The 9,886-nt window shown below is 34.6% G+C and overlaps 1 protein-coding gene and 1 pseudogene across 2 annotated transcripts; one reads left to right on the top strand and one right to left on the bottom strand.

Moving 5' to 3' along the window:
• The first annotated feature begins 620 nt into the window (after window positions 1-620).
• LOC8274765 (transcriptional regulator SUPERMAN) lies at window positions 621-1,974 on the top strand. Of its 2 annotated transcripts, none has more exons than XM_048378506.1 (2): window positions 621-867; window positions 1,057-1,974. In XM_048378506.1, the coding sequence occupies exons 1-2, from the start codon at window positions 848-850 to the stop codon at window positions 1,649-1,651; spliced, it is 615 nt and encodes a 204-aa protein (XP_048234463.1). In that variant the 5' UTR covers window positions 621-847; the 3' UTR covers window positions 1,652-1,974. The 2 variants fall into 2 exon arrangements, with proteins under 2 accessions (XP_048234463.1, XP_025013454.1); XM_025157686.2 differs by having other exon boundaries at window positions 622-867; window positions 1,073-1,974.
• A 5,330-nt stretch (window positions 1,975-7,304) lies between these two features.
• On the bottom strand, window positions 7,305-8,724 carry LOC125370676 (annotated as a pseudogene).
• Between the last annotated feature and the right edge of the window lie 1,162 nt (window positions 8,725-9,886).

The following is a 9,886-nucleotide window of genomic DNA, read 5'->3' as shown; positions in this document are numbered from 1 at the left end:
ATGTAGATAGTAGTGGTTAATGGCATTTTAGTTTCTGGTGAAGTGTACATAATTACCATTTGACCAAGAGGTCACTTAAAGAAGTTAAACATTGGGTTGTAAGGTGAAGGATACATGATCTCATGCAACTATTTTAGGTTTAGTATAACCATCCCTCCTTTTCTACTCAACTTGAGGTTCAATTTTTACGGTTTCCCGTATCTAATCTGCGATTGAAAAGGAAGCAGAAATAAGAACAAAATTGAGGGTTCTTCTATTTATATGCTTTTTGGTGCTAAAAGCATGCTTTCAAGATTCAAATCCAAGCTTTCACACCCATCTCAACATATATATACATATCTTGTTGAGCCATGCTTGGAGAGTTAGTGGGCTTTTTCTTGCCAAGTGTTGAAGAGGAGGACTCCTGAACAAACAGCCTAGCTAGATCCCAATCTTCTAGCTTTCTCGTAATTAACTAGTTTTTGGAATTTCCTCCTCTGATTGGAACTCCCATGAGTTAATTTCTTTTAGCAAGAAAATATAAAAGATAGGGGTAATAAATTTTGAGTTAATTATACTCCAATTAAATCCATCTCATTAAATATATTTCTTGTACCCTCTTTATTGGTAAGTTTACCATTTTCTCTTTTGGTATCTAAATAATTATTCTCTATCATGGGATTTGATCCTATCAACAACAAGACATACACTTCTTTAGTTCCCTTTGTCTTGAAAAGTTACTTGACATGTAAACGTTAAAAATGCTGCGAGCTAACGTCCACTAGATCTCCCCTACATTTAGCTAAAAAGGAAACAACACTCACCACACTAAAGTTTCTATATTACATTGGCTAAGCAATATCCATATATGGTTTCAGACATTTGCAGGTGAGTACACTTGATTGGATTTTCATTTTTCTTGCTTTCAACTTTCAGACTTCATCTTCTTCACTATGAAGCAAACCCTTGTTCTAACATAAGTGAACTCTCTCTACCCTCTTCTTCTTTTCTTCCTTTTTTGTTTTTGTTTTGAGCTATATATGTATAGATATTGTTCTTATTCTCTCATCTTTTAAGGTTGGTCTCAAAGCAGAAAGTGAGCATGGAGAGAACCTATTTGGGCAGTGAAGGAGATAATACATCAAGTGGGTTTTTATGGCCTCAAAGAAACTACACTTGTAGCTTTTGCAAGAGGCAGTTTAACTCTGCTCAAGCTCTTGGAGGCCACATGAATGTTCATAGGAGAGATAGAGCCATGTTGATACAGCTGCCTCCTTGGGTTTTTGAATGTCCAAACCCTAATAATTCCAAATCCCACTCAAACCCTAGTTTTTCATCTTCAACATCTTTATCATCATCATATCATTACTCTCACCATTCTTTCCTCTCCCCATCTCTCACTTCTTCTTTCTCTTCATCACCATCTTATAACCAGAAAGAGAAGAAATCCACACCTGAAAGCCACCACTCTTCCAGTCCTCTAATAAGTGAAGATTTAACGAAGAAGAAGAAGAACATGAGAGCTGTTGTTGAGGCTCAAGAATTAGATTTTGCACAGAAATATGAGCTTGAAGTTTTGAAGAAAAGTGAAGTTATTAGCTTGGACTTGGAGATAGGGTGTAAAGATCCAAAAGAAGCTTTGGATTTGGAGCTTAGACTTGGCTGTTTTTAGTCTCAAAGCTCTACTACTTCTAATTAATCTTTTGGCCATGATGTTATTAGCTTCTTCTGCTGCATTCTCATTCACCAATTAATTTTGAGTAGGAGATGCTCTAAAAGTTAATGTTCAGAGGTGATCAATATGAAGATTAATTGCAGCTTGCAGACAAAAAAAGAAGAAAAGAAAAGATGATGATTGTTTCTTACTACTCAACTAGCTGAGTAGCCTTTAATTAATTATAATAATCTTTTTCGTGCACTTTTGTAATTCATCTTTTATCTATAAAATTTATGTCTAATTAATGCGTAATCCTGTTTAAGGCTGGTTTTTGATTATGAGTTTAGTCTTTAATTTTCCATTTTTCAATTCTAAATGCCATGATTAGTTTTGGGTGGCAGGGTCCTTGTTATTTAGGTTAACTGGAATATTAGTTGGAGATGCAATTAAGTTGTTGGGATATCATTATTTATCCCTCCATGCATCTGGTATTAAGGAAGATCAACAATTTTTATTTTTATTTTGTTAGCTCTCTAGAGAATTAATTACTACAACCTATGTACTAATTTATTTTTTTATTTAAGAGTTCATTTTTTCTTTGCCAGCAGGAAAAAGAAAAGAGAATAATAAATATATTAAACCAGGAGTATTGTTCTGGTACATATAGTCTCTGTCCATTATATGATTATCATTACTCAATAAAACAAAAGGTTAGTTAGCACAACTCTGATTAGTTAACTTGTTGCCCAGCTGTGCTTGAAACATCCATAACTCCTAATTAAGGCATTAATCTTGTTTTTGTAAGCTAATCAAATGTGGGTGAGATTGATGTGTCCTTGGGATTCAATATATAGACTATAAAATGTATTATCAAAGATAAGATTGCAATACTCAACTTATGAAGAGTATACAGTATGTATATATAAGCTCGTAGCAACTCTACAGAAAAATAAATCCTGAGCTGTGGAAACTTAGTACTGGCTTCACATAATAGATTTGAAAAATCATGAAATGTGAAATGCATGAATTCTGATAAGTTCATGATTGTTTGTTACTAGAAAAGAAAAACCCTATATGTATGATTCAAATCCATAAGACTCATGTTTGGATGACTAATTAAGGATGTACTTAATGAGTTCATATCAAATATTTCCCTCGACATTCATTTGTAATTATTGAAGAATTATACGATAGAGTTACATTATATATTTATATATCCTTTGTAATTTGTTGCAAAAACATATTAATAACGATAGATAGAAGTTTTAATTAGGTAGAGTTTAGTTTTGAAATATTATTATTAATATAGGTAGTTTTAAAATATTAATTTGTTAGTAGAATCCCCCATAAGGTTAAAGTAATAAATTTGACAACATTTAAGCTACATATTATGACTAAAAATGAACACCATAAGTATAAATGTCAAAAATATATAAATATAATTTTACATATTCTCAAATATATTAGACAAATCCAAACGATAAAAGAAAAATTGAGATGAAAATTTTGAAAATCATAGTTTTCATGAAGAGAGTGTAAGAAATGACAGAAGAGAAGAAAATGAAGAAGGAGAGGAAAGGAATGAATGTGAATCATTTGATGGGTAGCAGAAGATGATCAAATTGCCAAAAAAAGAAGGGGTTGGGGAAGGGCATTAAATTTTGGTGTACTAAAATTTGTACTATGCAATGTCTTGTCACAGAGATTGAAGAATGGTGTTTTGGTCTGTGTTTTGGGATATTTGGGTTTCCCAACATCTCTGAACTTTTGCATGTTCCCCACATTGTCTGCTGTCAGTAACATGATGACCTTTCCTTAACCAGAAACCCCTTTGTTTGCGCTGCTCCTCCTTCTTTCTCTTCATTTGCAAAATGAAAATGGTTCAACTGATGAGAACAATGAGTGGACTGTAAATGTTAGTATCTTTTTTAACCAGTTAATAAAATTTTATAAAGACATCTTATTTTATTTTATTTTTTGTTAACTTAAATACCAATGATGTTCCCTTGGGATAGATTTAAGCACATTTTGGAAATGAATCCGAGTCTCAGAACATATTAAACGTTTGGCTTGTGTATCAAAAGTTAGTGAGAGAATATGAATAAGATCCACTCATCATAGTTGCCTCCAACCTTTTTAACTGTAGAGCAGGTTAATATAAGTGTTAAAAAGAAAAAGAAAAATCAGGGTAAAAGAAATTGACATCTGGGTACACAACAGAACCTGCCAAAGTGGATGTTTTAGTGAAAGAAAGAAGAGAATGGGATTTTAAATTTAACAAAAAAAGAAGAAGAAGGTACCGGGGCACGTCAACATCCTCAGGCATCGATAATTCTCTCTCTTTCCCCTTCTTTCTTCTTGTTCCTTATTAGATGATAAGTTTGCAGTAAAAAATTGTCACTGAATTATCAAATTCACAGCCAAAACCAAGCAAGCAACTGCTGTTACTGTAACAGTAGTCTACTTGCTCTTATATCTCTGCTCATTTTCTTATGTGGAAACAGTATGGGCTGTGGCCCATTCTCTGTTTCATACCATGGGCCTAATCTTCTAATTGGACTTCTTCTAATACAGTTTATGTGAAATATGTTCAATTTCTAGCCTTCACATAGGAGATTCTGAGGAATTTATACTTTAGGGAAACTCTTTTTCTTTTTCTTTTTTTCATTTTAATGCCTTTCTTTTCTATCATAAGAGTTGTATGATTAGAAAATAGAGATCATAATTACTAGTCTCACTTAAAATTTAATGGCTTATTTTATAGTTTCTTAAGCACTTAGCGTTTGAATAAAAACTACCTTTTTTATTGATGTTTAGAAAATCTTTTCTAAAAACTAAACACAAAGCTAATGCTTTTCTTGAGGGATACCACAACTCGGCATCTCCTTATATAGCAAATTCTCATTGAACAAACTCCTATTTCTATACATAATGGAAAACTACTTTTTTCTTTTCTTAATAGAAATAGCTATGTTCCTTATTTAGCCTATCGTATCCTTTAACCGACTTGTTACGGATGTCTTGAGCTCGACGTTATTGAAGCTTATCCAACATTCTCCCTCTTAAGCTTCAACTTGGTCTTGGAAATGTCTTGAACTCCTATCAAGCTTCTCATCTCACTAAACTTTATTCGTGCCAAAGCTTTAGTTAAGATATCCGCATTTTGTTCAACTCCTGGAACATGCTCCACATCTACAAGTTCTCTCTCGATGCACTCCCGTATGAAATGGTAGCGTTTATGAATGTGTTTACTTTTACCATGAAATACGGGGTTCTTAGTGAGACTTGTTATCAATCTTGATGATGACTTTCTCGGTCTTCCATCCCTGTGATCTCACTTAATAAGTCTTGAAGCCAAATGGCTTGTCTTGCTCTTCGCTATGAACTCGGCTTCACAAGACGATAGAGCAACTGTGTTCTGTTTTTTAGAACACCAAGTAATTGGTGAAGATCCAAAATAGAATATATGACCTGTGGTGCTTCTTCCATCATCTTGATCAATGTTGTGACTACTATCACTAAACCCAATGATTTTCTTTGATCCTCCACGATCAAACTTCACCCAAATGCACCGTAGGATATGCTTAAGTATATCACCATGTGACTTACGAGGATTTTGCATATATCCGCTAGCAACTCCAACGGAAAATGCCAAGTCCGGTCGTGAGTGTAAGAGATACCTTAAGCATCCTACGTTCCTTCCGATACCACGTAGAGTCTATCTCTTCTTCATCTTGTGCCTTTGAAACCTTCGATCCGAACTCCATGGGAACTTGAGTTGGATTGCATGTTTCTAAGCCGGCTCTCTCAAGATCTTTCTTGCATAACCTTCTTGTTTTATTTCGATCCCATCTTTGGTTTGCATCACTTCTATTCCGAGATAGTAAGTGAGTTTCCGAGATCCGACATTTCAAACTTTGTTGACATCCCAATCTTGAATTCTCTTATGACCTTGAGTGTATCACGGTCACAAATAGGTCATCTACGTAGATTGCAATTATGAGAAGATTTCCTCCCTTCCCTTCGCGGTACACGGATGTTTCTTTTGGGCATTTGATGAATCCCATTCCCTTTAGGATTTGATCTAACTTTGTGTTCCAAGCTCGAGGAGCTTGTCTCATACAATGCTTTTGTAAGTTTGTACACCTTGTGTTCTTCACCTTTTACTTCAAATCCTTCAGTTGCTCAACATACACATCTTCTCTTAATTCTCCATATAGAACGCTGTTTTCACATCTAAGTGATGAGTTTCCCATCCATGTGATCGCTAACCCAACCAACAATCGTATGGTCTCTAAACGTGCAACTGGTGCGAATACTTCATCAAAATCTATGCCGGATTCTTGTACATATCCCTTTGCTACAAGTCGAGCCTTATACTTGTTGATAGTACCATCTGCATTTTTCTTGATCTTGAAAATCCACTTGAGTCCAATCACTTTTACCCCACTCGGTTTATCAGTTAGATTCCATGTCTTGTTTTTGTTGATTGAACTAATCTCTTCTACGCATGCTTGTCTCCACTTTAATAAATTCTTTACTTCTTTGTAACACCTTGGCTCATCATTTATTGACAGTAGAAGTTTCTCACATTCTACTGCTGCTTGAAGGACATAATCATTAAGATAACCAGGTTGAGTGATTTGACGCGTTGATCTTCTTAGTGGTTGCTCCTCATTCTCTTGTTGATCATCCATATTGTTGTCACCTCCTTGTTCATGATGATTTTCGTCATCATTGGACTCATTACTTTTGGTTTCATCATGATCTTGATGTTGATTGTTTCCGATTACAGTAGGTCCGTCTCCTGCATCAACAACTTCACCCCATCTGACATAAAACATCCCCGGATCCCTGCTTGGTCCATCTTTTGTTTCATTCCAATTCCAACTAGTCTTCTCATCAAACACCACATTGCGACTTACTATAACCTTTCGTGTTGTTGGATTATAGAGTCTATATGCCTTGGATCCTGGCTTAATCCCAAGATGCACCAATGGTTTTGATTTGTCATCTAACTTCTTGAGATTTGCGGGTTCAACCTTTGAGTGAGCTAGACACCCGAAAACTCTTAAATGTGCTAGGTTCGGTTTCTTCTCTCGCAAGCATTCGTACGGGGTCATGTTCTCAAGTGCTCTTGTTGGTACTCTGTTGATTACGTATGTAGAATGGCGTATTGCTTCTCCCCATAAGTAGTTTGGTACCTTCATTGCCTTGAGAATGCTCCTTGTCATCTCTAACAAGGTCCTATTTCTTCTCTCCACCACACCGTTTTGTTGCGGTGTGTATGATGCTGTGAGATGTCTTCTGATCCCACTTTCTTCACAAAACTCATTGAACTCTCTTGAAGTGAACTCACCTCCTCTATCAGTTCTAAGAGTTATGATTGATTTACTAAGATCTTTCTCTACTAAACCTTTAAACGCCTTGAACCTACCAAATGCTTCACTCTTCTCTTTCATCAAGATAGTCCACATGTATCTTGAAAAATCATCTATGATAACAAATATGTATTTGTTATGCGCACTGGTTGGTGGTGTTATAGGTCCGCACAAGTCTGCGTGGAATAGTTCTAAAGGTTCAGATGCTCGGAACATGGTTGTCTTGGGAAATGGTTGACGACTTTGTTTTCCAACCAAACACCATGACCTTTTTTCTTCTCTAATTTTCAGCCATGAACCATCTCTTGTTTGGACATAGCATTGATTGTTTTAAAGCTTATATGTCCTAACCTTGCATGCCACCTCCATGTATCATCTCCTATTCTCGTGTGTAAGCATATTGGTTCTCCGATCTTCGGACTTGTCTTGTAGAGACGATTTGGTGCTCTTTTAACTTTTACCGGGGGCCTCTTGAATCATGAAGCGTTAAGTAATCTTCTTTCATCCTTACATCACACCCGACTTCCGTAGCTTGTCCTAAACTTAGGATGTTGCTCTTGAGTGCGGGAATGTAATAGATGTCTGTAACAAGTTTTTACTCATCGGTTTTGCTTTGAAACAGGATTGATCCCTTCCCTCCTATTTCAACGCACGATCCATCTCCGAACTTTACCTTGCCCTTTATGTTCTCGTTGAGCTCCAAAAAGAACGTCTTGTTACTAGTCATGTGGTTACTAGCTCCATTATCAAGATACCAAACTCCTTTTTCCTTCTTGTTGGTATCGTAGTTCGTTGGTATTATTCTCTCTTCATTCAAAAACACAATTTCATGCATATACAGTGCTATCTCAGCTTCTTCTGTCTCCACTTTATTTGCTTCTTGCATCCTTTGTGTCCTCTCCAGACATACGGAGGCGAAGTGGCCAGACTTGTCACAACGATAACAAATTATTTTTGATCTATCCTTCTTTTCTTTCCCTCGGCTTTGATCACTGTGATTTGTTTCTCGTTCTTGTGTGTTGGTCCTTCCTCTGCCTCGTCCCTTGTTTCCTCTTCCTCCTCTTCCACGTCCTCTTCCTCGTGACGACGTAGAACTGTGATCTTCGGAGTTTGAGTATAACAGTTTGTTTTGCGTTTCTCCATGGTTCTCCTCATCAACAATACGTTCTTCATAGGCCTTTAGTCTTCCAACAATATCTTCAAATTCCGTAGATTTTAAATCTAGAATCATGATATGAATGTACTTGCTTCGTACCATTGAGAAATTTCTTCACAAGTTTGGTTTTCTCAATCGTTTGTCCAAGTGAGGCTGATTTAGATGCAATCTCGGATAACTTTCCCGCAGTTATCTATTGTATCTGTCGTTCATCTTAACTCTCTCAAACTCGATATTAGGGTTTGGAGCCTTGCTTCCTTGACACGATCGAAGCACCTAGATGACGAGATTTAATTGCATCCCATATCTCCTTTCGAGGTCTCTCTCTCACCGACTTGTAAGACAAGAGACTCCGGGATTGCTTGAAACAATAATCCAATGGCGATATTATTTTTATACGCATGCAGTTCGATTGTTTCCCAAACTTTATATATCTTCATCAACACCTTCATTCTCATGGCCCATACCGTATAATTTGTGGCGTTTAGTATAGGACATTGAATTGAAGAAGGCGTGAATTCTTTTGGCCGTGTTGCGACGTCGTCTCCCATAGTTCGGTTACGACGAGAATACGTTCGTATGATCTTCGTATTGGTGTTTAACGAGAGGCTGTTAGGATCGACTTATCCTGCAGCTCTGATACCAAATATAGTTTCTTAAGCACTTAGCGTTTGAATAAAAACTACCTTTTTTATTGATGTTTAGAAAATCTTCTCTAAAAACTAAACACAAAGCTAATGCTTTTCTTGAGGGATACCACAACTCGGCATCTCCTTATATAGCAAATTCTCATTGAACAAACTCCTATTTCTATACGTAATGGAAAACTACTTTTTTCTTTTCTTAATAGAAATAGCTATGTTCCTTATTTAGCCTATCGTATCCTTTAACCGACTTGTTACGGATGTCTTGAGCTCGACGTTATTGAAGCTTATCCAACATATTTTCTTTGTTTTTAATTAAAATCTTCACTTTTTTATGTCACTCTAACTAGTGAATTAGTTATATTATATTGTTGCATTATATTTTTTTTTATTCTTTCTGTAATAGCTAAGTTTTAGCTTTTTATTTTATTTATAAAGGAAAAACTTATTATGAAATTTCTATGTTTTTTAATTTTATTCTATTAAACTCTTGAATTTTTATTTTTATTAAATTTTTATCTTTTTCTTTTTATCAATAAATGACATTTTATACACATTTCTTGAGAATTTTATTTATTTTACTAATTTTTTTTATATTTTGATTAATAAATTAACATATAAAGTGATATTTTATTTATTTGTTAATTTTTAAAATAAAAAAAAATAATCAAACCATGTAAAAAATAATTCTATGGATCGATTTATAGAGATTATATATATTATTTTATGTACTAATTTTAAATAAAGTATTGAGTAATTTCTTTTCAGTCCTTTTTATGAAGTTCTTTCTTTTATTGAAAAAATAAAAGATGTAAAGCATAAAACTTATCGGTTCTTAATAAAATAAAAATAAAGTTTAAAGTTTAATGAGATAAAATAAAAATTTAGAAATTTAATAAAATAAAGCTAAAGTTTAAAGTTTAATGAGATAAAATAAAAATTTAGAAATTTAATAAAATAAAGCTAAAGATTTAAAAGCTTAATAATATTTTGCTATTAATAAATTAGTGTAAAGATAATAGAAACAAAGTATTAATATAGATTTTGAATGCTCGATAACAAAATGAAT

The sequence above is a fragment of the Ricinus communis genome, chromosome 1 (assembly GCF_019578655.1).
Source record: "Ricinus communis isolate WT05 ecotype wild-type chromosome 1, ASM1957865v1, whole genome shotgun sequence".
Taxonomy (NCBI): domain Eukaryota; kingdom Viridiplantae; phylum Streptophyta; class Magnoliopsida; order Malpighiales; family Euphorbiaceae; genus Ricinus; species Ricinus communis.
The sequence above is the reverse complement of the archived record's forward strand: the minus strand, read 5'-3'. Positions and strand labels throughout refer to the sequence as shown.